General features: G+C 42.6%; 1 protein-coding gene across 3 annotated transcripts in view; it reads right to left on the bottom strand.

The window, feature by feature from the left end:
• The window catches only part of NALCN (sodium leak channel, non-selective), a 451383-nt gene that overhangs the window by 54449 nt on the left and 370797 nt on the right, over positions 1-26137 (bottom strand). For all 3 annotated transcript variants that reach the window (XM_019529699.1, XM_019529701.1, XM_019529700.1), the window contains 5 exons: positions 21836-21909; positions 4633-4734; positions 4153-4222; positions 1934-2025; positions 1643-1765 (listed from right to left, as the gene is read on the bottom strand). In XM_019529699.1, coding sequence (XP_019385244.1) covers positions 1643-1765; positions 1934-2025; positions 4153-4222; positions 4633-4734; positions 21836-21909 — 461 coding nt within the window. The remainder of the gene's footprint in view (positions 1-1642; positions 1766-1933; positions 2026-4152; positions 4223-4632; positions 4735-21835; positions 21910-26137) is intronic.

Genomic DNA, 26137 nt, shown 5'->3' with positions numbered 1-26137 from the left:
GGCTAGGGTGGGACATGTGGGCCTTCGGGGGGGGTGGGCCCTGAAGGGACCATTTAGCCCCTGTTGGGGGGCCATACCCCTTGTGTGGGGGCCACCTTCCCTGTTAGGGGGGCCAACTATCCTGTTGTGGGGGGTCAACTCTCTTGTTGGGGGCATAGCCCTTGTGTGGGGGCTGAACCCTCTGTTGGGGGGCCAAACCCCTTGTGTGGGGGACCAACCCCTTTTGTGGGGGCCATCGTCCTGTGGGAGTGCTGTAAAATATGTATTCATGAATTTGTGAAACCTGTGTTTAGAGTTCACTTTATTATTATGATAAGAGACTTGCTTTAACACTGTAGATATATCAATAAAACATTGTCCAACTGATCGCTGTCTCTGTCTCAATCTCTCTCTCTCTTTGTAGTGGTCTTTTGTTTTACTTATGGAGGAACATGGATTTGGGGGTATTTTAGAGAGTGACTTTGGGATTTTTTTTATCAGGGATTTTTCAGTTTTCCAATAGGGAATATCAGAATTCCTGCTAGGGAGGCCAGTGGCAGGACCCCGCCTGCTCAGAGCTGGCACGTTGGACTCATTTGGTTGTGCCTGACCTTCTGGACAAATGGAGCCAGGAGGACATACTTTGACAGTTCAAAGCAGGCCACCACACAACATCTTCTGGGTGATAGCTGCCCAGATGGCTGGGCAGGGGACACAAATGGCAGTAGTGCTGCACAAAGGCCAACCCTGCAACCACAGTCCACTGGCAGCTGGCCTAGAGGGGCAGATGCCTCTACTGGCTCTGCAGTCCCCATCTGAGTCTGGCAGGTGACAGCAGGTCACAGCCAGGCAGCAGCCCCCACTGCCAGACTGCTGCAGTGGGTAGAGAGTGCAGGGAAGTCTCAGAGTTGCTGCAGCAGTCCAGCTGGCACAAGGGGTAGTATCCTCAGGTACAAATGAGATGGGCCCCAGAAGCTCCTGAGAGCTAGTAGCCCTGAGCTACTTGCTAGGGCAGCTTTTTACACTGCTGAGGCCAGGACAGGGCAGTTTTTTATATTGCTGGAGACAGCACAGGTGCTGGCCCCAGGCTCTAGTTCCCCCTGGCCGAAGATCCAGGAGGAGCCAGGCAGGGTTATTTTGCCGCAAGTGGCACAATTTGCTCCACAACAAAGTGCATGCCTGAGCACGTGCACTGAAGCAAAAAGCCCCAGCTCAAATTTGCACCGCTTGTATTTGAGCTGCTGCATGAGTATGTGTTTGCATGTGTGGACATGTCTGCAGTGGGGATAAGTGAGTTAAGTTGCTGTTTTACTACTGCTGTGCTATAAAGATGCCTTGCTTTTAGCTGAAGTACAAGAAGGGCATAGCAGGCTGGCTCTACATAGCTGGAAGAGAGTGACTGAAGTGTCATACCTTTTTCTTTTACCTCAGGTCTACAGCTTCCTCACATGTTCTTTTATTACCTCCTCTCTTCTCCTTGGGCTGTCTGGAACCTTAGTACTTTTCTTCCATTTCCTCCAGCAATGAGATTATTATTTTGAGGCTAATTAACTCATAGCCATCTTAAAAGGATATTGCACCTATTTTCCTGTTCAAAATAAAAGTATGGCCTTATATTATGATTATGCAAAAGAAAGTCTTTGACTATAGATATGAAACTTACGCATTAAAGCGAGCTCGTACAACCACGCGACAAAAGTTCCTGAATCTATGTTCACGCCCAACTATAAAAAGTGGCTTATCAAAATACGGATGATTCTCTCGCAGCTCTTCTTCTTGGACTTTCCTTTTGAAAGATAATGTATAAAATATTTAGGGTTATGCAAAAAATGTCTATCAACAATACTTACTATATTGTTCTTATTTCCATTGCATTCTTTATATTTTTTTCTTTCATTACAATATAAACATTTAACATAAAAAGTGTATCCACAGACATGGGATTTCTAAATACCTTTTCATTTCAGCTTGTTCTTTTTTCTCCTGTATCATCTTTATCTCACTGTCTTCTCTTTGTGCATTTCTGTATCTCACTGTGTTAGAATGCTAGAAACAAGACAATTACTTTAAAATCCGATCAAGGATTTTTTTATTTCTTTTTTTCTTAAGATGAATGCAAGACACAGTATTTTACAAGGACATTTAAATTAAAGAGTCTTCCCTTTCAAATGCTTTACAGTTTTGCTTAAGAAAAACATTTTGTACAGTATGTGCTATGTACAACATATGGATGTTTATTTTTAGTGAGTCAAGTGTTAGCACTTTTTTCATTTGGGCAATCCCACAAATTCAACTCTTAACTCTAAAAGCAACAAACTGTAACTGAATAGCTTAATCAAATTCACCAAACTTTAATGAACACCATCACAGTGACTAATGGTACAGTTGTGCTCACAGAGGGGAAGAGGAAGCATTAGGCACTCTTTCAGTCTGTTAGGCAGCACATTTTGGTGGTGCAAACATAGGAGGAAGGCAAGACATATGACACACATGTATAAGGAGTGGATATGGGGGGACAGGGAATGAGTGGAATCAGTAGAACTGAGCTCATCCTTTCAGTGTCATAGTTGCTTTCCTAGTTTGCTGTTGGATGGTGTAGATGTGTATCTGATTCATGGTATTGGACAGAAGCATAGTAAACTCACTGAGCACTCAGGGCAGGATAGATGGAGCACGGGGGTATGCTGACCACTACAGACAGGTTGGGGGTGGAGCATGGGTGAGGGGAAGAAAAACCTTACCTTCTTGGGCTACAGCTGCCACTGCTGCTGCTGTAGTAGTCAGCTCTGCTCCAGTGGCACAACCATGTGGATGGGCTCTTTGGGACCTGACCCTGATGCCCCACTCACTTCTGCCACCTCTCCTGCCCCCCATACATACACATGCCTGCTCTGGAAAAGACTCTGCAAAGAGGGGAGCACCATTCCACTCACCCCATTTGTCCCCCTGCTCCCCTGGATACACTTCTTGGTGCCACACTGCCCTGCCTGGCTCCTATGGCTGGACAGGGGCAGTGCAGGGCTGCCCCTGGCAAGGCAGATTCCTGGGGAGGGCAATTCTGTTGTCCCCTCATAGTCAGCACCTGGAGCTGGCTTGCTGCTTGCCTTGGTCTAGTTACATTACTGCTCTCAGACCTACCCTATATCAAAGTCTTGCTCTCAGTGAACTCCTAGTTATTTATGGCTTGATTCTGCCATCTTGTTATATGTGATGAATAGTGCACAAATTTAAATGTAACTTTTTCAGTGTGGAGTACTCATTGTTACTAAGAGTAGAGGAAGTGAATTCTTTACTGTTACTTATCATCTGCATTGAAACAGAAAATAAGATGATCCCATAAAACTACAGGAACTCAAAACTTCTCTGTTCCCTTTGAATTTTTTCTTGGGAATGCTGGATATTTCAGGAAAAATTCACTGAAATGCACAAAAGTGAAATTTAATTGATTTTTTGACATTCTGCTCTAGTGAAATTAGTGTTTGCTGTATCCCCGTGCAGCCTTTGTTCATTAAGGCCATGTCTGCACAGTGTACTGGCCAAGCCTAGGAGTGCTTTGAGAAGCATGCCCCACCCATCCAGCTCATCACAACCAAAACCCCAGAAATTAGACAATATGCTTTGAACAGCCCTGGATGTGAACTAAGAAGCATACCTGAGACAGAGCCTGGGAGTGGCACTAGAGTGCACATTCAGGGCTATTCTTACTTGGCTACCCCTTTTAATTTCTTGTGTTTGTTGTGTTCTTAACAGGAGTATGTGGGCAGGATGTGTTATTCAGAAGCAACTGTGGCCTCAGCATGAAGGTAGTACACACAAGTTTTAAGTCTCACAGGCTTGGTGTTAGGAAAATATTTTTAATAGTATTTAAACCCTTTCCTGGTGACATTCAAGCTGCTATTTTTCCAACCTCACTCTGCAAACCACTGCTGCCTGCAGCTTCAGTGAATTCTGTATATGCCAATGTTTCAAAACAGGGAAATATATGACTGTTATACACATATTGTTTACTTTCAAGTTAATCATAATGGTGTCCTATATAGTTATAAGATCTCAAACCATAAATTACAAACAAGATGTTATATAAGCAATACATTTGTATAAGCAGCAATCATAGAACACATTCACATATTTTTTAATTCCAAAATTGAAACCATCATTTCTGTTTGGACTTACATCTTGAGTCAAGGTTTCAAGAGATTTTCCTCTACTGATTCGCTGGCTGTTGGAACCATGTCGTAGTGACCTAAAACAATCATTCAATTTTATGATAAATCTCAAGATGAAATTTTGACCTTTAAATGATGGCTAGTATAAAGCATTGCTCTCCAGATATACAGTATCTCAAATTCTTATTTTTTCCTTAGCTTACATCAGAAGCTTATACATTGTTCAATCCACTCTAACATAAGCCAATTTCTTTTCCTTCTGATCTTTAAAATGATAGCTCTATAGTCAGTGAAAGAAATGACATTTGAAATAAAAAAGATACTTTTCCCATTTACCTACTACAATGAAATTCATTATTGTTACAAGGGAAAACATGCAATTTAGTTCTTTGTACAAATCATTCCTGTTTTATACAAGCTAGATATTATGCATATTTTAATTATTTTCTTTTGATTATGATGATTTTTAAAACATAATTGTATTTACCTGCGTTCCTGCCGTATATGATGCTGGACACTAAGAATTGACCTTTCTTTTGCAGGTTGCCCCTCAAAGGATCCACTCAACATGCGTTGTCTAGTGCAGGCCCTAAAAAGAAGTATTGGCATGGTGGTAAAACATTTGTAATCTCCATAATTGTTTTGAAGAAGGAGAGATCAAACAAATTAATTGCTGAAAACAGACAAACTGTTGTGTCACAACTGCCAGATGTGTTTGTGAGAATGCAAGGACACAGCTTAGCAGACAGTGAAGTAGGGATAAGTACTGTTCACCAACAAAGATGCATATTCCCAAGCTAAACAAAATGCTGAGGCCCCTCACTGTGTTGCATAATCAATACCTCAGCCCCAGGAATGTTATTAACTCTTCTTGATAGGGCACAGTGATGTCTCTGTGGGTCCATCTACTTTTGGGGCTTTTTGAAGGATTAGAGCTTGTCACCAGAGTCTATTACTGCATACGAGTTAGGCAAACCCATTAATAACATTACACCAGTCCATTAGGAATGTCAAACTTTATTTCTGAATGCTGTTTATGACATGATCTCCTATAACCAATGTGATCATATTATCTAGTACAATAATTCCAAGTTTTATTGTGAAAGCAAGAGCAATCATTTTGGGTGCACTGTCTAGGACTGACTGTTGCAACAAACAGTTAGAAGTAATTTATCTTGAAAAAATTCATGCCTAACATATGAAGCCCTATGAAAGCCTCTCTGAGAGTAAACAAAGTGCCACAACACCACAGCTATAGTTATTCAACAGTAATTAGCTCATTGTGAGAAGATGATCAGTGCCACTGTCACTTGCTATACATGCAATAGGTATAGGATGGCATCAGCTGGAAGATAACAAAACAAAAATTTATTGGCAGATGAAATCATCAGTGACTGGACAATGACATAAAATCAGCCATGACTCAAGGATGTGGATAAGAAGGCCAGGATAGCATGGCTTGTAGACATTATTGTCTCATTAGATGATGTGCAGAGTGTCATTAGATACAAGCTAATAAGCTGTCGTAACTTGGTCACAAAAGTGAGATCTGGTGCCTCAGGAAGGTGAAATTGTCTGTGACTAGAGTCATACTATAATTGACAGTGGAAGTCCTAGACTCTTTTTCTTTGACTTATCTTTGAAAATCTTTGAGTGTAGGGCCAGAATTAATGGGGAAGGGGATGGACTTGGTTTCCCTTGGCCTTGGCTGTAGTCATTGCTGCCACCTCCCATTGTTATGGAGCTAGGTGAGGAGTCTGGAGGGATATGGGGATGGAAGGATGTTAGTTGTACATGACGTGGGGAGGTTTGCTTTTGGTAATCCAGTAACATAAGATGCTGCCCTCAGAGCTGCAATTTATTAACCCATCAGGGTCCCACAGTGACAAGATGTAAAGTGGCCGATTAGCTTGGTGCCTCTTAAGTACTTTGTAAAATTCCTAGGAAGCATTAAGTGAATGCACAGTCAGTGAGTGAATACATAGCAGTTATCCCTGTGGTCCCTGTGTTTTGCCCCACCATGGGCAGAGCTTATTTGCAACCTCCACCAGCACCCCATTTTCTGGAACAGTTTTTTGCGGGGGATGGCAGCTTAATCATATCCTCTGCCAACAGCTGTTCTGAAACAGTTTTCTTGGAGAGGACACAGGAAGGCAGGGCAGCAGAGAAACTCAGGAGTTGGCCCCTGCCTGCATGGGAGAAATACTGGGGGACTTTGGGGAAACATGGTGGGAGATCTACCTTATTGCCATCACCTGACACTCAGGCATGGTGGGTCATGAGCCATTGCCAGCACAACCTACCCCACTCTCTTTCACCCACATCAAAGCCTAACACAGTGTTCCTGTGGAGGAGCTGACCAGTGTTATGGCTACCTATCAGTGGCATGGCCTTTGTTCGATGGCACTGTGCTATACTTTGGCACCATTATTTAGCACTCTTTCTCTAACGCAGCTGATGTCAAAGGTGTGCTTAGAATGTGCCATGGTCCTCATCAAGGATGTGGGAAATCTTACTGTAAAAGGGCCTGGTGAGCCTGGGACCACCAGAGGTTCAATTGGCATCTTGGACTATCTTAAACCAAGAGTGCATCCACCTTGGTTAGAGTGGTATTGCTGCTAATTCCAGTCATGGACCCACGCTGTCATCTTTGCAGCAAACTGCAGAAAGACTTCCTTGTTGTGCCAGCTTTTGTAGCGAGCCTGCTGGTTCTGTTCTTCACCCCACATGGTGAGCAGGTCCTTCATCTCTACCTGCATTTGGTTAGTAACCAGTTGTCGGCAGGAGAGGAGGGAGCTGGTTCCAGCACTGCTCATGAGTCTGTCTGGTTGTTTTTTTCTGCAGATGAGACACAGGCTAAACTGCTGCCTCAACGGGCTGTTTCCCTGTGCAGCCGTTTAGCACCAAGTGGAGCATGGGAAAGAGCTCTTCTTGCTCGGGTATGAGACTGACAGGGGCCATAGTTATTTCTGTGCTTGGCTGGAGCAGTGGATTCTGGTGGGGGTCACAAACCAGCTCTTTGAAACTGTGGCGGGCAAGGCTACAATATGTCTGGATGCCAGAGGGCCATGCTGCAACCTCTTACTCAAGCAGGGACTGTACAGGCATCTATTTTGCCCCAAGAAACTCTCCCAGAGGTGAGATCTCGGTTGGAGCTGGTAGAACCTTCTTGCAGATCCATCATGTTTCCTCCACAAGAAACCTCATGACTGTTTGTACGCTTACAGTTTCTCCCATAAGCGTACAACACTTGTACACTTAACAGTTTCTCTCAGCATTACTCCCACTAGAAAGATAATGCCTGTCCATACCCTGAGTTTTTTGGGGGGCATGATCAATTTCTATATGTTGATACAGAATCAATCTCAAGGGTGGGGGGCAGGGGCAACCAAATTGGTTTCTAGGCTAGAGTAATAATAAAAATCGTAATATCTTGCAGAAAGTAAATAAACAATACATGTTTTTCTTCAATAAAGAATACGGAATTCTACAAATAAAGTCTGTCATTCAGAACTATCCCTTTTCAGGAAAAAAAAAACTTGTTCATAAGTAGTCTGCTGCAAAATTGGGGCCCTAATATATTTTGATATCATATTTGTACGCTCTGTGATACTGAAAGAGATGGCACACAGGGCCATTAGTAAAATATGTTAAATTACTGCCATATTGCATATGTGAACTTGCATATTTTTTCTGTTTTTTCTCTTCATCCTTTGAATATTGTCAAGCATTTGGAGAAGCACATAGCGTAGCCAATGTGTAAAGAGGTCACAGAAAGGCAGAAGAAGTCATGCTAGTGGAAGTATCTTACCTTCCCATGAATACTAGCAACTTGAATTTGTGCCCCGGAAAGCATAATTGTTCTTATTTTTGTGATACCCAATTTTTAATGTAACACATACAACCAAATATTAATATATCATAGCTTTTTAATGAGGCAAGTTTTAAAGATATAATTTTCCATTTTCAATAATACTTATTAGATGATAACCACTATGAGTTACAAGTTTATGTTCACTTTCTTAGGTAGTATTCCACATATACCATCTTGTATGTGGGGTCCCATGAATTGAGGCCCTGTGAAGTAAAATGCACTTTTAGGGGTATGCTTTTTTCTTAATATTGTTTAAAACAAAGACGCTGTTGTGTAATTCTGTTTTTACTCTTCTCTGCTGTTTTCCTTGCCTTGATTTTAGGCATATTTTAAGTTATAGGAATGCAGGCCCAATGTGAGCTTGGTATGAAAATGGGAAGCTTATAATACTTGTCGTTGTCATCATCACCAATTATACCAGCGTGCCAGTAAGATACAGTATAATGCACTCATTACACGAACACATTATATTACATTATGCTGAATTGCTTGAAATATCATCTCATCTAAGCAAATTGTTGTATGGCTTTCAGTAAAATACAATTTATAGCATCTCAGCTAAATCATGAACATTTCAATACAATACATTTCAAAGCACTGTATGATGCAGGATAATATAATCATTTCAAGAGACAACAAAAATATTATCTGAATAATGATATAAGTTTTCTGTAAAAGAATAGATAATGATTATTTCCTAGAAATGGATCCTGACTGACTTCATTAGATTGATAGCTTAGTTCTCTAAAACAGAGACAATGGTAGGTTCCAATATGTAACTTCTTTTCTATAATGGCTTCTTGCTGAGATAAATGGAGCAGTTTGCATTTTTATCTTTGTGAATATGAATTATTGTGCTCTTATCCACATGCCACTGTTTTAATAGCCAGAAATTATTTCTCTTACATCCCCATGTGACTTTCACATAAAGTTTTCACTGGCTTGTATATGGCTCACTCAGATATCCAGTTGCTTTCTGTGTAGAGAACACAATCTCTTGCTGGGCATAATAAAAGAGAACATTAACTGCACCCAAAGTAATAACTTATTTCTGTGACTAGAGTCTTATGTCATATTATTAACAGAATAATCAAGTTTTTAAAAATCTAACACTATAAGGGATATGCATGGTAACAGAACAGACCTGTTGAAAGCCTATTTTAGCTACCCAAAGTTAGGTTTCTAAGTCCATATTTAGATGCCTAAGCAAATTACCTAACCTTCAAACATGCTAATAGCCCAGCAGCATCTATCAGCCAATGGAGAAATAGTACAATGCAAAAGGATGAGTTCAAGTGATCTGAAAGAGACACGTCAAATTATCAGGGGGTAAATGTCGGGAATTTTTCTACAATCTTAGAGCCATAGACAATGTTGTAGGGAGGTCAATCTTGCAAGCTTTGGCTATAAAGCTCTCAAAATTCTTCTTTTGCCTTCATTATACTCCGGAATTAGTGATTTAATTCTTCCTTTTCTCAGCACTTGGCAAGTCAGTAAAATTTGCCTTCCCTTTGTCCCAGTCACTAACAGTCAGATTTTTATAGGTATTTAAGAACCTAAAGCTGCAGCTTGGTATTCTGTAGGGTTTTCAGAATGGAAGGTAGAAGCCTAGATGCTTTCAAAAATCTTACTAGTTGCCTATCTCCATCATTAGTCATCTTCAAAATCTAGTCTTAATTTTTTTCCACTTGATTAAGAGTTCAGAAATAAACTCTCTTACATTTATTTTTTAGATATTAAATCAAATTGAAAAAAACAGTGACATTTCTTAGAAAAATGGGGTAAGGGGAAAATGGGAAAATCACATATTCACAATTTTCCTCCTTTCTCAAATTTCCTGATGATCTCCATTACATATTAGGATGATTAACATTCATTTACTGTGAAATTCAAAAGTTAGAAAACAAAGAGAAAGAATTGAGGATAAACACATCAAGTTGGTTGCAGTCTTTACTCATGATATAAAGCTCTGGACACTTTGTTCCTTCTTATCAAAAAACACAGGAGCAGCAATGTGCTTCTATGTGCACAAGGGAAATAAAAGTATATTAAAAAAGAAACAATAAATTTACTAGGCAAGTTAGAAGATGAAAACAGGGCTGTAGCTCATTGTCGTATAGGCAATATTACATGCTATACATTAACTGGGGAAAAAAGGATGAGGTTCTGATCCATGAATAGAAAGGGCAGTGACTTTTTAAATGATTTCCTCCACAAAAAGTTAAAATCCCTGAAAGAAAATCAGAAGAGAGTGTTTGAACTATATATGTCAAACTAATGAAAAATATAGAACACTTGGAGCAATACTTTGGAATTCTGTACCTTCCAAAGACTCCTGCATTGTGTACGATGATGCTCCTTGATGATGAGTGTGAGATGCTTTGTGTAAGATGATGATTCAGGTGATATGCTTCCAGCAGCCAGTGTGGATTCCCTTTCTTAGGTTCCTGTATCACTTCCATTTGAGGGTTGTTCACTCAAAGAATCACACATGGATTGGACTGTTCCAGACTTGATCCCTATTTTTGTCTTTTGCTAATGGTTCTCCTTACATTCTGGTTTTCATTGTAGTCCTGTTATCTAACCACACCTGTTAATTATGTGCACAGATATTTCCTTTCCTTTGATTGCAGTAGAAGTGATGACAGAGCATGCTTCATGAAGATGCATTAAAAATATGGTGCCAATCTGGCACCGTAGTTTATATCTGGTGGCAACAACAAGTATAAGAGGCTAACATTTTCCAGTGAGCTTTCCTCATATTTTCCTTTTTTGACTTTGCTGGAGAGAAAGTGAAATCTGATAGTAGGTGGTGTTCATGGTTTTTTCTTGGTTTTGCTGTTTACCATGATAAACATAGAATCATAATACTTGTTTCGAAAAATATAGGGGTATCAAATCCTGGAATTTAAGAAGTAAGAAATCACAGATTTCAAAGTGAAACCTTGACCAACATAAAACCAACGTTCTCGTAAGTGACCATCCAAGGAAACAATACAAATCACTTGTTTAATGGAAGTGACCTTTTAATAAGGCTGTATTTGCTGCATTGAATATACTTTGGGTTTGTCTCTTAAGGCAAGAAATTGGTTACTTGGGGTTGCCCATGCCCATTATAACAATATATCAATACCCCAAGAGAGTTTAATTAAACATTATAAACTTAAATTAGTATTGTAACTCTTTTGGAAGCACACAGAGCTGTGGGTTTCATTTATTCTGATCTGCAGAAAAGAATCACTATGTTTTGAAGAACACTTTTACAAAAACAGTTGAATTATCTACCAGAATATCAGAACCCCAGCAAACTGGATTGAATAATTCAAGTACAACATCGTTCTACAGCCAGAGTTTCAGACATAAGATAAACAGTCCTGACTTATTTAACTGTTTATCCAAACTGAAAGGTGCTCTTAACTGGGCATAACTACACATACACTTTAATGTGTAGTAGACTAATTTGCTACACAGCTAAGTGTCACCATCCACATGTGCACGGCAATTAGGCTGGTGTAGACTAATTTACTGTACTGTCGGATATGCTGGCAGACATGAGTACTATCTGATGGTGCAGTAAATTACTGCACTTATATGCATGTGGAAAAGGTGACAGGGCTGGTTGGGGCACGAGTGTGCTTCAGTACAGGGCAGATGGCAGGCAGCCCCCGCACTGAAGCACCCTTCTGTCCCAGCCAGCCACTCTGTAGCACATGGAACCTAGCTGGAACAGTCCTGGACTGGTGGACTGACCCCCTAGTGAGTCTAGGCTGCTCCTGCTAGGCTCCATGTGCTGTGCATGAATAAACTCCAGAGCAACTAGCTCATGTTCAAACAGCACGCCATGGAGCAAAAAGCCCTGGAGCAATAAGCTCCAGAGTTTATTTATGCACATTAATTACACGTGTAGAAGTGCCAACTATGAGATACTCTGTCCTCTCAGGCTCAGTAAAAATGTCAGGCAAGCTTTGTCCAGAGCAGTGAAAAGAGTGTGGAATATACCTACTGCTATTTATAATTTAGCTGTAATTTCAATTATAATGAAAATCAAATCAAAATTACTGAAGTTATACATGCTGTTTTCCAAAATTGTCACCATTCATTACTTTATAATAAATTATTTTTTGTAAAGTTGATTTTTTTAATCCAAAAGCCCTGAAACTTATATGTTACTGACCATAAAATACATTAGTGATGTGTAGGGGGTCTACGGGGGTGCACGTACACCCCCTGAGAGTGCTGGTGTGCTCCCTTACAGGCCAGGCTCCCTGCTTAGGCGATGGGCAGGTGAGATTGGCCACAGGAGAGACCCATCCCCCACCCCCGAGTCGCTGACTGGTTGCTTGGGGAGAATGTCTCCCGCCTGACTAAGGTGGCACCAGTCGCCCATGATAAAATATCACATCCACGTGGGAAAGTGGCTCAGAATGAGCGGTGGAGTTAACATACTCAGTGCTGATCAGCTAGTGTACATCCGCACCTCAAGGAATTTTGTTTCTTCCTTTTCCTTGTGAAGGTATTAGCAGAATTCACAGGTTTGTTGGAATCTGACAGGACCATACCACCGAGAAGCTTGAAATCTAAGAAGCTATTTTATGTAAGAGAATGGCAAGTATAGAAAAAGGGCCAGTAGGCTAAGATAGGGTATCATGGTTACAAGTTATGAGGGTTCCATTATATTTAGAAATATATTTTCAGGGAGAAGGTAGCAGTTGGTCAACTACTCTATCTATAGAGGACAGTGTAAATTGAAGATGGGAACTGGGGAAGAAAAAAACACCTGAGAAGATGGAATTAAGGTTATGAATGCATACCCACAGGAATGGTTGGATTAGATGACCTCCTGAGGTCCCTTCCAAACCTACTACTCTATAAATCTATAAGACCTTACAAAAAATGGCTAATCTTGTAGACCAGTGGTGCTCAATCTCTGGCCCTGTGGGCTGGATGAGTGGCATAGGGCCAGTCTGCAGGCCTGATCCAACATGGAATTGCTAAGCAAAGTCAGTCCACGGGTGATTCCAGAGTCACAATTACAACTACTCCCCCACTGCCAAATTTTCCAGCTTGTGTGGAGCCCTGCAGGTCAGTCAGTTCATGGGACAGCAATTGAGCACCTCTGGTACAGACTTTACTGACTGTAGATAACAACTAAACCATAACTGTCACCTTCAATTCCATGTTGACCACACCAGCTTTCCATTTGGTCTAAGTTCTGGCCTTGGAAGTGTTCACAGGACCCTCATTGAAGTCAACAGGAGACTTTGGCTGGTTGTTCAAAAGAGGGCAAGGGCAGCATTTGTCCAAAAGTATGCAATTCTCACTTCTTCTTTTGGACTGTTTATACTGAAAACACTTATACTTTGATAAAATATAATGCAATGAGATTGAGAAGAAAATATGGGATGAATGAGCATAAATAATATAAATAAAATCAAGAGCTCTGATAGGTAAAGTAATTGATCAAATGATGTCCCAGGGCATTTGGGACTGACATGGTTATATAATCCATACTCCATATAGGTTCTGATTAAAAACCTTTAGTTGGGGATCTTTACAGAAGAGAAAACCAGAACTGCTTCTCAGAATTTTAGACACCAACATCGTTTCTTTTGCTGTTGGGTATCTAAAATTCAGACATATCAGCTACTTAAAAAACATATAGTGGTGGTCATATCTTGAATTGTAATGCTTCTGTGCATCCCTTGAATGTAATTCCTAAGGTTTAATAGTGACATTTTATCTCATTTTGCATTTCAAGACTCCAATGTCATAGAAAAAGTGACCGTGTTTAGTGATTCTTTCTGCATGGGCATATGCACCACTTATAACATCCACATGCTTTCTTATGCTAGCATGTTAATTTTGAAGCTGTGAGACCAGCAGTAGAGATCAGTACAGAAATTAAAACATCAGAATTAGCAGCATGTGAAAAAACTTTCAGACAAACTTAACTCTTGCTCAAGTGGAGGGTACTTTGTTGATGACTAAGATATAATCCACAGACCATTATTTGCTACAGGCCAGGGGCATTGGCTCAGTCAGTTTTGTTGGGGAAGCTCAGTGAACTCCTACAGAATGTTGAATAAAGGCCTGATACTATTCCACCTACTTCCAATCCCATTCCTCGAGTCCTTGCTAATACAAAAAGGTAGATTCTTTCTCTTCACTGTCTTTTAGTCTTGAGCCTAATAGAAGCAATATCCTCTCTGCCTGTGTCTAGATTTCCTAAGGCAGTGGTTTTCAATCTTTTTTCATTTGCAGATGTCTAAAAATTTTTGAATGGATATGCAGACTCCTTTGGAAATTTCTAATGGAGGTAAGGACCCCTTTGAATTTTAAGTCTGTGTATTCACATACTTTTAATTAATCATAGTCCTATGATCCTGGTCCATGGTTGTCATGGGAGACTTCAACTACCCAGACATCTCGTGGGAAGAGCTCTTGGCCAAATACCCGAGCTGTCGCAAAGCTTCCTCTCATGCTTGGATGACCTCTAACTGATACAAGAAGTCTACAGGCCAATGGGAGGTAAAGTGCTGCTCAACCTGGTACTGGCAACTGGGGATGACCTAATCAGCGACCTAATTATCGAAGGGAAGCTGGGTGACAGCGACCATGAGCTGATCACCTTAACCATCCACCATAAAGCTGGCAAGTCAGTCAGCAATACAGAAGTCCTTGACTTCAGGACAGCTGACTTTGACAAGCTCAGGAGGCTAGTCAGTGAGGCCCTAAGGGACCATGACGCCAAGGGGAGGGGAGTTCATGAAGAGTGGTTGCTCCTCAAGGGAGCAATCCTGGATGCACAAGCTAAGGCTATTCCATCTCGGAAGAAAGGCAGCAAAAGGGCACAGCAGCCCCCTTGGCTCAGCAAGAAACTAGCGGACCTCCTGTGTCTAAAAAGAAAGACCTACAAAGGATGGAGGATGGGATCCACCTCCAAGGAGGAATATTCTGCACTGGTCTGGACCTGCAGGGAGAGAACCAGGAAAGCCAAGGCTGCAATGGAACTCCAACTGGCTACTAGTATCAAGGTCAGTAAAAAGTCCTTTTTTAGATATGTGGGGAGCTGGAGGAAAAGCAGGGGCAACACTGGAACCCTGCTAAACCAGATGGGACAACAGATGACTGACGCCCAGGAAAAAGCCAATCTACTAAATGGTACTGTCTTTCACCAGTCCCACGGACACCTCTGCCCGTCATGGGACAGGGAGGCCCAAGTGAGAAAGATTCCTTGCCCTCCATCAATGCTGAACTTGTGAAAGAACACCTTGAGAGACTGGACACCTTCAAGTCACCCGTCCCTGACAATCTACACCCCAGAGAACTCAAGGAGCTGGCTAGCATCATAGATCAGCCCCTGGCATAGATCTTCAAGAACTCCTGGTACTCTGGTAAAGTGCCCGAAGATTGGAAGAAAGCCAATGTGGTGCCTATCTTTAAGAAAGGGAGGAAAGTGGATCCGACAAACTACAGGTCCATCAGCCTGACTTCTATCCTGGGGAAGGTCTTAGAAAAGATTATCAAAGAGGCCATTCTTAATGGACTGATGGCAACATCCTGAGGGATAGCCAGCATGGGTTTGTTGTGGGTAGGTCTTGCTTGACCAATCTTATTTCCTTTTATGACCAGGTGACCTATCACCTGGACAAGGAAGAGGAAATTGATGTTGTATATCTTGACTTCAGAAAAGCCTTCGATCTGGTATCCCATGATCACGTCTTAGCAAAACTGGCCAGCTGCAGACTTGGGTCCACCACGATCTGCTTGCTGGGGAATTGGCTCCGCAGTCAGACTCAGAGGGTAGTGGTTGACAGAAATCAATCGCCATGGTGCCCTGTGACCAGTGGGGTCCCTCAAGGCTCTGTCCTTGGACCTATATTGTTCTACATCTTCATTAATGACGTGGACGCTGGAGTCAGAAGCAGACTGGCCAAGTTTGCTGATGATGCCAAACTTTGGGATAAAGCATCCACACCTGAAGGCAGGAGGGCAATCCAGGCTGACCTGGACAGGCTCAGGAAATGGGCAGTCGAGAACCTGATGGTGTTTAACACTGAAAAATGCAAGGTTCTCCACCTTGGAAAGAAAAACCTGCAGCATCTTTATAGACTTGGCAGTGCTACGCTGGCTAGCACTATGGATGAAAGGGACTTGGGGGTCATGATTGACCACAAGATGAACATGAGCCTTCAATGTGATGCTGCAGCTAGTAAAGAGAGTAATACACTGGCTTGCATCCATAGATGCTTCTCAAGCAAATTCCAGGATGTCATTCTCCTGTTGTACTCTGCCTTGTTGAGGCCACAGCTGGAATACCGCTGGACGTGGAGAAGCTTGAGAGAGTGCAGAGGAGAGCCACGTGCATGATCAGAGGTCAGGAAAACAGACTTTACGATGACAGGCAGAGATCTACAGGACTCTTCAGCCTGGAAAAGTGCAGGCTCAGGGGAAATCTGATGGCCACCTATAAGTTTATAAGGGGTGCCCACCAGGATCTGGGGGAATGTTTGTTCACCAGAGTGCCCCAAGAGGCAACAAGGTCTAATGGTTATAAACTCCTGCAAGACCATTTCAGCCTGGACATAAGGAAGAATTCCTTTAGTGTCTGAGCCCCCAAGGTCTGGAATAATCTGCCATCAGAAGTTACTTTGAACGTGTGCTTTGAATGCCTTCAAGAGAAAAGCACCTACTTGAATGCCTTCAAGAGAAAATTGGATGTTTATCTTGCTGGGATCCTATGACGTGAGTTGACTTCCTGCCCCTGGGGCAGGGGGCTAGACTAGATGATCTTCCAATGTCCCTTCCATCCCTAATGTCTTTGAAATCTATGAAATCTAGTCACCTTTTACAGACCCTTAGATGTAGACTGCAGACCCATGATGCAAGTGCGGCTCACTCTGGGTGGAAGGGGGGGGCGCGGGATATGGGTGTTTCTGCCACTTGCCCAGCCACAGCAGCAGGGTGGGCACTGCCACCACTTGCCCAGCTACGGGTGCTGCCACTGCATGCCCAGCTGGGTGGAGGAGCGTAGGATGTGGACACAGCCCCTTTCCTGCCACTTGCCCCTTTCCTCCTGGAGTAAGCCATGCCTGCATCATGTCTCCTCGCCCCCACCATCCCAGCTGGACAAGTGGCAGCAGGGCATAGATCCTGCTCCCAGAGGTGCCATGCCCACAACCTGTGCTATGTCCCCTCTCCGCCACCACAACAGACTTACTAGCTGGAGGTATCTGTGTCCAGCATGGTGAGGACTGCTGCCTCTTTAGTCTATGGCTGAATCTCTGAAGCGGCACTGACTCTTCAGATCCCATTTGGCCGAATGGAATCAGGACAGTGATTTGAATCTCTGAATCAAATCGCTGTCTGTCCGAATTGGCTGAATCCTTGCTGCTTATCACAGGCCTACTACACAGGCAAGCTCTCCAGCCAGGGGCACTAGAGGGCTGCTCCCTGGGCTAGCACTGCCCTTAAGGGAGCTCACTGACTGATAGCCTGCCTGCATTCCTCTCTCTGAGAAGGGGGCTGACTGTCAGGAGGCAGTTGGCAGCTGCTGAAGAGGTCTCCAGTTCTGGGAGAATGCTCCTTACCCCAGTCTTGCCAATTGGCTGATTGTTGGGATGGTGGGGTCATTCTTCCACAGCAGGAAACTTCCTGGGAGGATTCCTGCCACAAGAGAATAGCCCTGCTCTGGGTCAACCAGCAGGAGTGCATGGGGCAGGAGGTAAGTGTGCCTGGGGCTGGAGCCTGCCTCTTCCCCACCAGGGCACCCCTTGCCTAATCTACCAGTCAGCTGTTTGGTGGGAGAGGGGGACGCATTCTTTTTGATAGATTCATAGATTCATAGATGTAGGGTTGGAAGGAACCTTGTAGATCTTCTAGTCTGACCCCCTGCTGTGGGCAGGAGAGAAAACGGCTCAAATGACCCCAGCCAGGTAAACATTGAGCCTCCTCTTAAAGACCCCCAGGGTAGGAGCCAGCACCACTTCCCTTGGAAGTTGGTTCCAGATCCTAGACTGTGAAGTAGCGCCTTCTAATGTCTAGTCTAAACCTACTCTCTAGCAGCTTATGGCCATTATTCCTTGTTACTTCGGGAGGCGCTCGGGGGAAGAAGGTCTCTCCCAAACCCTGCTGGTCCCCCCCTAGTAAGTTTATAGACGATCACCAAGTCCCCCCTCAGCCTTCTCTTCTGAAGGCTGAACAGGTTAAGGTCCTGCAGCCTCTCCTCATAGGGTCTGCCCTGCTGTCTCCGGATCATGAGAGTGGCCCTCCTTTGGATCCTCTCAATGCTGTCCACATCCCTCCTGAAGTGCGGTGCCCAGAACTGGATGCAGTACTCCAACTGCGGCCTGACCAGTGCCGCATAGAGGGGGAGGATCACCTCCTTGGCCCTGCTTGTGATACATCTGTGGATTCAGGACAAGGTATGGTTAGCCCTACTGACGGTGTTCTCGCATTGTCGGTCCATGTTCATCTTGGAGTCAATAATGACTCCAAGATCTCTTTCTGCCACTGTGCTTTTAAGAAGAGAGTTCCCTAGCCTATAGGTATGCTGCTGGTTCTTACTGCACAAGTGCGGCACCTTGCATTTGTCAGTATTGAATCCTATCCTACTGTCAGTATTGAATCCCATCCTATTGTCCGTATTGAATCCCATCCTAACCTGTCCAGGTCCTGCTGTAATCTGTCCTTCCCTTCTAGCATGCCCACCTCACTCCAAATCTTGGTGTCATCTGTGAATTTAAACAGGCTACTTTCACTCCATCGTCCAAGTTGCTAATAAAGAAATTGAGCAGTGCGGGCCGAAGGACCAAGCCCTGGGGGACCCCACTGCCCACTTCCCTTTAGGTTGAAAATGACCCATCCACCACCACTCTCTGTGTGTGACCCCTCAGCCAATTTGCAATCCATATGACTGTGTACACATCAATGCCACAGTCACCTAGCTTTTTAATGAGAGTGGGGTGGGAGACAGTGTCAAAGGCCTTCCTGAAGCCCAGAAAGACTTCAATCACTGTGACACCTGTGTCCAGTGGTTTTGTGACCTGATCATAGAAAGCAATCAGGTTGGTCTGACAGGACCTGCCTCTAATGAAACCATGTTGGTTGCCCTTGAGCATCATCCCCGCTGCTGGCCCATCACAGATGTGCTCCTTGATAATCTTCTCAAAGAGCTTCCCCAGGATTGAAGTAAGACTAATGGGCCTATAGTTGCCCAGGTCCTCCCTCTTCCCTTTTTTAAAGAGGCTGGAGCCCTCCCATGGAGCCCTCCCATGGCTCCAGCCTCAAAAGACTGTTTCCTCCTCTCCCACCAATCAGCTGACTGGTAGAATACACAAGGGGTGCCCTGGTGGGGTTCCCATCACAAAAGACAGCTGCCTGTCCCCTGCTGTCCTCTGAGTTGAGTGTAAGAGGAGGATGTGACCACAGGAGGAATCCTTCTGAGGTTGTGGGAGGGTTCCCTGCTGCAGGACAATGGTCTCACCCCGCCCCCCACCACTCCTCAGGGCTCACCCAGAAGAGGTCAGGGCCAGGGGCTAACCTTCAGTGATGGGAACCTTCACAGGGCTCCACAAGGGTTCCTGCCATGGGAGAATGCCTCTCCCACTTCTTCCACCAATCAGCTAATTGGCATAATGGAGGGAGAGAGGACGTTTCCAAGCCAGAAACCCCACAGGGCTCCATGACAGTTTATCCCTGGGCAGGATGTCAGGGAGTCAGTGCCGAGACAATTGTATAGCTGTTAAAGTTACTGCAGGAGGGGAGATCTTGTTCTAGTTGGAAGAGGTAGAACTTTCCTGTGGAAGAGCCAATTCTCCTCTGCAAGAAATCCCTTGAATGGCTGTAGGTTTTCTTTTTGTACCAGGGAAAAGACTTTTCTCCCAGCAAAAATGCAATGTCTGGCCAGGGCCTGAGTCAGCATAGAATTTGTCTCTCTGTAACTTAGACAAACACTGCCCTGAAACTAGTATATGAAACTATATTTTAAATGTACTTTATTATGTCACAGAAACTGTACTTATTTCACTCTAACTTCTATAAAGGTAAGATACACTTATGTAACTGAAGTACTCAAAAACAGAGCCATGAGCTTTGTTTGAAATTAATACTTTTGATCTTACAGTTACAATGTTTATCCGTCAGATCTTGACAAAGGACATTCATTTGAATTGGTAATTGTTCACATTAATATATATTACCATGGTTTTTAAGGAAAGCTAAAGGTGACTGCTATAATTTTTCTCAAATGGAATGTAATTACAAGGCACTTTTCAACAAACTTCACAATTCAGGAGTCACACTGAACTACATAATTTTATACTGAACTGCTCCTCGTAAAGCACTGAAATACTTAATTTAATTTCTCAGCTATATTTTTCCAATCAGTTATTCCTTTTTATTCTGATATTTCCCAGTTAGCAGTAGTTAATGTACTGTAGATGTGTATCGTTTTATGATAATGAAACTGTACTTATAAACAAACTAATAACATATACATTTTCGGTACAGGTTTTCTGTGGCTGGATCCTTCACACAGGGCTATGTCATCTGGCCTGCGGGGTTTGGTAATTTGGTGGTGTAAAAGTAGTGGCAGCATTTATTGTCACTGTTCCTCCACCACCAAATTTCAGTTAGATCATATTAGACCCGTGAATGCAAAAGGTGGATGGGACTGCCTAGTGCTTTGTGACTAAGGTTACAATGATAAGGTATAACAAAATTAGGTGCATTCATGTGTGGTGTGGCCTAAGATCACATTTGTCCATTTAAGTCCCTAAAAGGTGGAATAGGATCTGATGCTTTCTGAACCTCATTGTTTCTGGTTGCAATGTTATCAGAAACCATATCTTCTAGTGCAGGATACTTAAAACTTAATGCAAGACTTTGTAACAATATTCTTCTGAGTTTGTGGGCAAGGACTGTTTTGGAATCTGTTGGCCAACCAAAACCTGAAGGTGCAAAATGACAGTAACTTCTGAAGAATCATATTTGGTTAATTCTAGAGAAACAGGTAAAAAGTGCCCAAACCAGAAGCTAAATTGTTAGACGAGGGATGGTAACATATATTAATTAGACCTACTTCTGTCTTGGTTGAATAATATGCCTTAAGTACTTTTCCCATTTATACAAAAATGTAAAAAAGACTGTGGTTTTAATATAAAGGGATACACTGCCATAATCAGTGGTGCCCACCCTTTGGGCCTGAGGGCCAGATGTGTGGTGTGGGTCAGTCCACAGGCTGGATCTGGTCTGTGGGCTCAATCCAATACATGCAGGGCCTGATCCGACTGGGACCATATTATGCCCCTGGCTGGATTGGTCCTGGCCCCATTTGCGCTGGATTGGTTTCATCACCCCAACCCCAACCCTGACCTTGACTCCACATATGCCAGATCAGGCCTTCTGCCCTGCTTCCAGTCCCACATGTGTTGGACTGGGCTCATTGCCCCAGCCTTACATGTACGCTGGCTGGATGCTGTGCATAGGGCCATGTTATCTAGGCAGCAGGGCTTGGAAATTTGGTGGTGGTTGAGTGAGGGTAATGTTAATTGCCACTGTTACCTCACTGCCAAATTTCCAAGCCCTTGGGGATCCCTTTAGGTCAGATCACATGACTACAGGATCTGGCCTGTAGGCTGGGGGTTGAGTATCTCTCCATAAATGCAAAGAGCCTGGCAATCATATGCATGTGCTGTACACTGACTTTGTATACAAACACTTTTACAGAATAAACAGATCAGAAATCATTCATAAGTTGTTAATAACATCACATTTGTAATTCAAAAGATAATGTCAAACTAGTACCAGTTGTTACCTCAGGATTTTATTGATTGCTGTCTCCTTTTCTAAAAGATTCCTTGCTCTGATGCTGAAAACAGATTTACGGAGCTGTGAAATATATAAAAAAAAGAGTGTGATTTTAGTTGCTCTGTATATAGTAATGTTGAAGTGTATTGATGGAGCAATCAACGCATTATGTTGTTGAAGTGTATGAAACTTATGTTAACAGATAAGCAAAAATGACAGTGTAGTGGTCTTCGTTATAAAGTCTACATTTTCCTGGTTGCTCTGCCATTGCCTCCTGCTGATATGAAGGGAAGTGAAAAAAGATCAAAATGGCCCCCTCTTACCAAGGGAGCTGCCTGATTCACAGCTGTCAAGTGATGCCTGAGGTGCTAGCCTCCTTGTGCTGCCCAACCCACTTTTGCAACTGCCTTTAGCAGTTGTGTTTGCAGGACAAAGGCCCGGCCTGTCTATAACTGCCATTTCAGCTTCCAGACATAGAAGACCAAACATAATGTTTCATTGGCATTGCTCCCTAATTTGCCCTGGTTCCTGCTCCTCTCATTTTCCCCTAGGTAAGGAGAAAGGAACAACATAAAATCTCTTCCTAGTGCCCAAGGTTATCCTAACTATCCCTTTTTTGTTATCAGTGTCTCCTTCCTTGAAGTGCTATTTTCTGAAAGGAAGAAAAAATGAGAGGATTAAGCCATTTTTATAAGTGGATAGTTAGCATTGTTCTTATTCTTTTTGGAATAAGATGGGGAAAGCTAAGTATTTTAGACATTTCCGTTGTAGGTTACTTCCTGGAGGTCAGGACATAGGGAGGAACATGATACAAAAAAGACAGTGCTCAGAACCCTGAAGTCCCAGTGAAGGGGTAACAAACATTTTAAATCATAGCTGACAATTTTTCCATTCTTGCATCTGTAATGATGAACGTAAAATTTCAGGCATCTTGTAAGACTTGGCCTTGTCAATTATTTGGAAACCATTATTGTAACTGGCAATCATTAGAGAGAGATTCTAGAGTTTCCTGCAAAGCCAGTCCTATGTTTGATCAGTCTGAAAAAATATCTCTAGGCACATCTTTTGAAATATATTTATTATAGATAGATCAGAAGTTGAGCTTATTTCCTTTATCTCTTTCTGGCTTGGGGATAAGAATAACAAAATCTGAAAAGGCTACATAAAAATTAGCAAGTCAATTTGTTTCTCTAAGACTGCTGACAGATGTGAAAAAACAAAAAAGAAAAAGAGTGCTTTACTGGAAGAGGAAGTATGTTAGTTCAACTTGGCTCTGTATAGATTGGGTGCTTCAGTAGTGCTTTTTGGCACAGCTGATTCAATTAAAACCCCCCCTGCTGAATTACCTGATCTATACAGATGTTGGGCAAGCTGGGTCAAAAATAACATGACGCCTCTTCTAGGCATGTGCTTCTCTTGGTACGGCATGTGCCAAGCTTAAAGCAAAACACAGTTTTATTTTCTTTTTCACATCTGGAAGTAGCTTAAAGACTAATTTATAGCAAGATTTCTTTACATAGAAAAACTGGGATCAATGAAGAGTATTTTAAAAATTTGCACTGTTTTGAAAGATTCTACCACTTCATAAAAAATATTCAACTTAATGGGAAAAATCAACAAGAATAATATATATATATTTTTAAAGAATGATTTCTGTATATTTTACACACAATTTGCTTATCTCAACTTTTGATCTGTGGAAGATAATAGCACAGATGATAAGTTTCAGACTGATTTTTACAAGGTAAATTATTTCTCATAATTTTGAAATTTTGTGGGGGCAGAATTCTATTTCATTTTATGAGTCAAAATGGCAGTACCCAGATACATAACTACCATTTTGGCTCTTATGCATAGTTTGAGATCCTATTTCTTATGCATTGTGGATGAGCAAGTAAGCATGACTATTGAGCAAGTGTAATAGGCTGCCCTTTGGCAAGGCAGGTCGTTGTTGTTAGAAGTCCCTCAACACGAGGATTACAATCTTCCAGTAGATAGGGAAGTCATGGATGTGTCTTTAAATGACTGAAGAGGCCAATCCAAGATGTGCATGGTCAACTGCAGATGTAGCATACTATTCCAGGAGGAAGGAGTAAATCCTGGTGATGTTGGGTCACAACCCTTTCTCTTTGTCTGTTTCATCTATTCACCTCCACAGTGACAATGTCTTGTTGTACTTCATGACCAGGGATCCCGGTTTTCTCTGATTAAAAAAATGCTCAATTTTTGGATTAAAAAAAGTAACTCAAAATCTGCATTTGTCTGTGATCAAAATGAAACAGCACTATATATATATCCTTCCACTTGACTGTCTACATCTATGATTCTAAGAAATGTAATTATTAACATCAATACCAGGGAGACTCGAGCTTTGAATTGCCCCCAGTGGCGTCATGACCAGGGCTCCTGGTTTTCTCTGATTAAAAAAAATCCCTAACTTTCAGATTTAAAATATTAACCCAAAATAAACATTTCCCATGATTAAAATGAAATGCCATTATACATATGTATATATATATACATATATCACAAAAAAAATGTGGATTTGGGGTTATTTTATTTAATTAAAAAAATGGGGACTTTTTAAATGAGAGAAAACCTGGAGCCCTGTTCATGACGCCACTGGGGATGATTCAAAGCTCGTCTTCCTGGTATTTATGTTAATAATCACATTTCTTAGAATCACAGATTCACAGAAAATTAGGGTTGGAAGGGACCTCAGGAGGTCATTTAGTCCAATCCCCTGCTCCCCATGACCAGCCCCAACTATCTCATTCTAGCCAAGGCTTTATCTAGAGAAGTCTTAAAAACCTCCAAGGATGGAGATTCCACAACTGCCCTGGGTAGCCTGTTTCACTGCGTTACTACCCTCCTTGTGAGAGAGTTTTCCCAAAGCTAACCTAAACTTCCCTTGCTGCAAGTTAAGAGCATTGCTCTTTCTTCTGTTATCTGCCACCACTGAGAACAGTCTAGCTCCACCCACTTTGGAACTAACCTCCAAGTAGCTAAAGTCTGTTATTAAATCCCCTTCAGTCTTCTCTTCTCCAGACTAAATAAGCCCAGTTCCCTCCTTCTCTTCTCATAAGGCAAGTGCCCCAGACTTTTAACCATTTTTGTTGCCCTCCACTGGACTGTTTACATCCTTTCTGTAGTGGGGGGCCCAAAACTGGGCACAGTACTCCAGATGTAGCCTCACTGGTGCTGAATAGAGGGGAATAATGACTTCCCTTGATCTGCTGGCAACAGTCCTACTAATGCAATCCAGTGTGCTGTTGGCCTTCTTCACAACAAAGGCACACTGTTAGCTCATATTCAGCTTATGTCCACTGTAGCCCCCAGGTCCTTTTCTCCAGAACTGCTGCTTAGCCAATCAGTCTCCAGCCTATATTGGTACATACGATTGTTCCATCCTCAGTGCAGGATTTTGCACCTGCCCTTACTGAACCTCATGAGATTAATTTTTTGTCCAATCCTCCAATTTGTCTAGGGCACTTTGAATATTAGCCCTACCTTCCAGCATATCTCCTACCCCACACAACTTGGTGTAATCCACAGACTTGTTGAGGGTGCTCAACAAAACCATATTTAACAAAACCAGCTTCAGGACCAACCCCTGGAGCACTCCCTTTGAGACCAGCTGCCAGTTAGACATTGAGCCAATGAGCCTGATGATCCAGCCAGTTTATTATCCACCTTACAGTCCATTTATCCAATCTGTACTCCCATAGCTTGCTTGTGAGAATGTTGTGGGTGATCATATCAAAAGCCTTGCTAAAGTCAGGGTAGATCACAGCCAATCATACAAAGCTGGAAAACTTGGTCAGGTATGAATCCATGCTGACTGTTCCTAGTCACCTTCTTCTCCTTTAAGTGCTTAGAAATGGATTCCTACAGGACCTGCTCTGTGACTTTTTCCAGGGTTGGAGGTGAGGCTAACTAGTTTATATTCCTTGGATGTTCCCTCTTCCCTTTCATAAGACAGGCATTAGATTTCCCCTTTTACAATCATTTGGGAACTCTCCTGATCACCACAAGTTTTAATAGATAATGGCCAGCAGCTCTGCAATCATATTGGACAACTTCCTCAGCAACCTCTGGTGCACCATGCCTGGCCCAATGAACATGTACATGTCTGGTTTTTCTAAACAGTTCCTAACCTCTTCTTTTGCCACTGGTGGTTGCTCATTTCCTCCCCAAACTGTGCTGCCAGGTGCAGTAATCTGGTAGCTGACCTTGTTTGTGAAGACTGAGGAAAAAATGGCATTAAATACTTCAGTCTTTTCTGCACCATCTGTCATTAGGTTGCCTC

This window comes from Crocodylus porosus, unplaced genomic scaffold (genome assembly GCF_001723895.1).
Source record: "Crocodylus porosus isolate Cpor-Errol unplaced genomic scaffold, CroPor_comp1, whole genome shotgun sequence".
Classification (NCBI taxonomy): domain Eukaryota; kingdom Metazoa; phylum Chordata; order Crocodylia; family Crocodylidae; genus Crocodylus; species Crocodylus porosus.
This window is presented reverse-complemented; position numbering and strand designations above follow the sequence as displayed.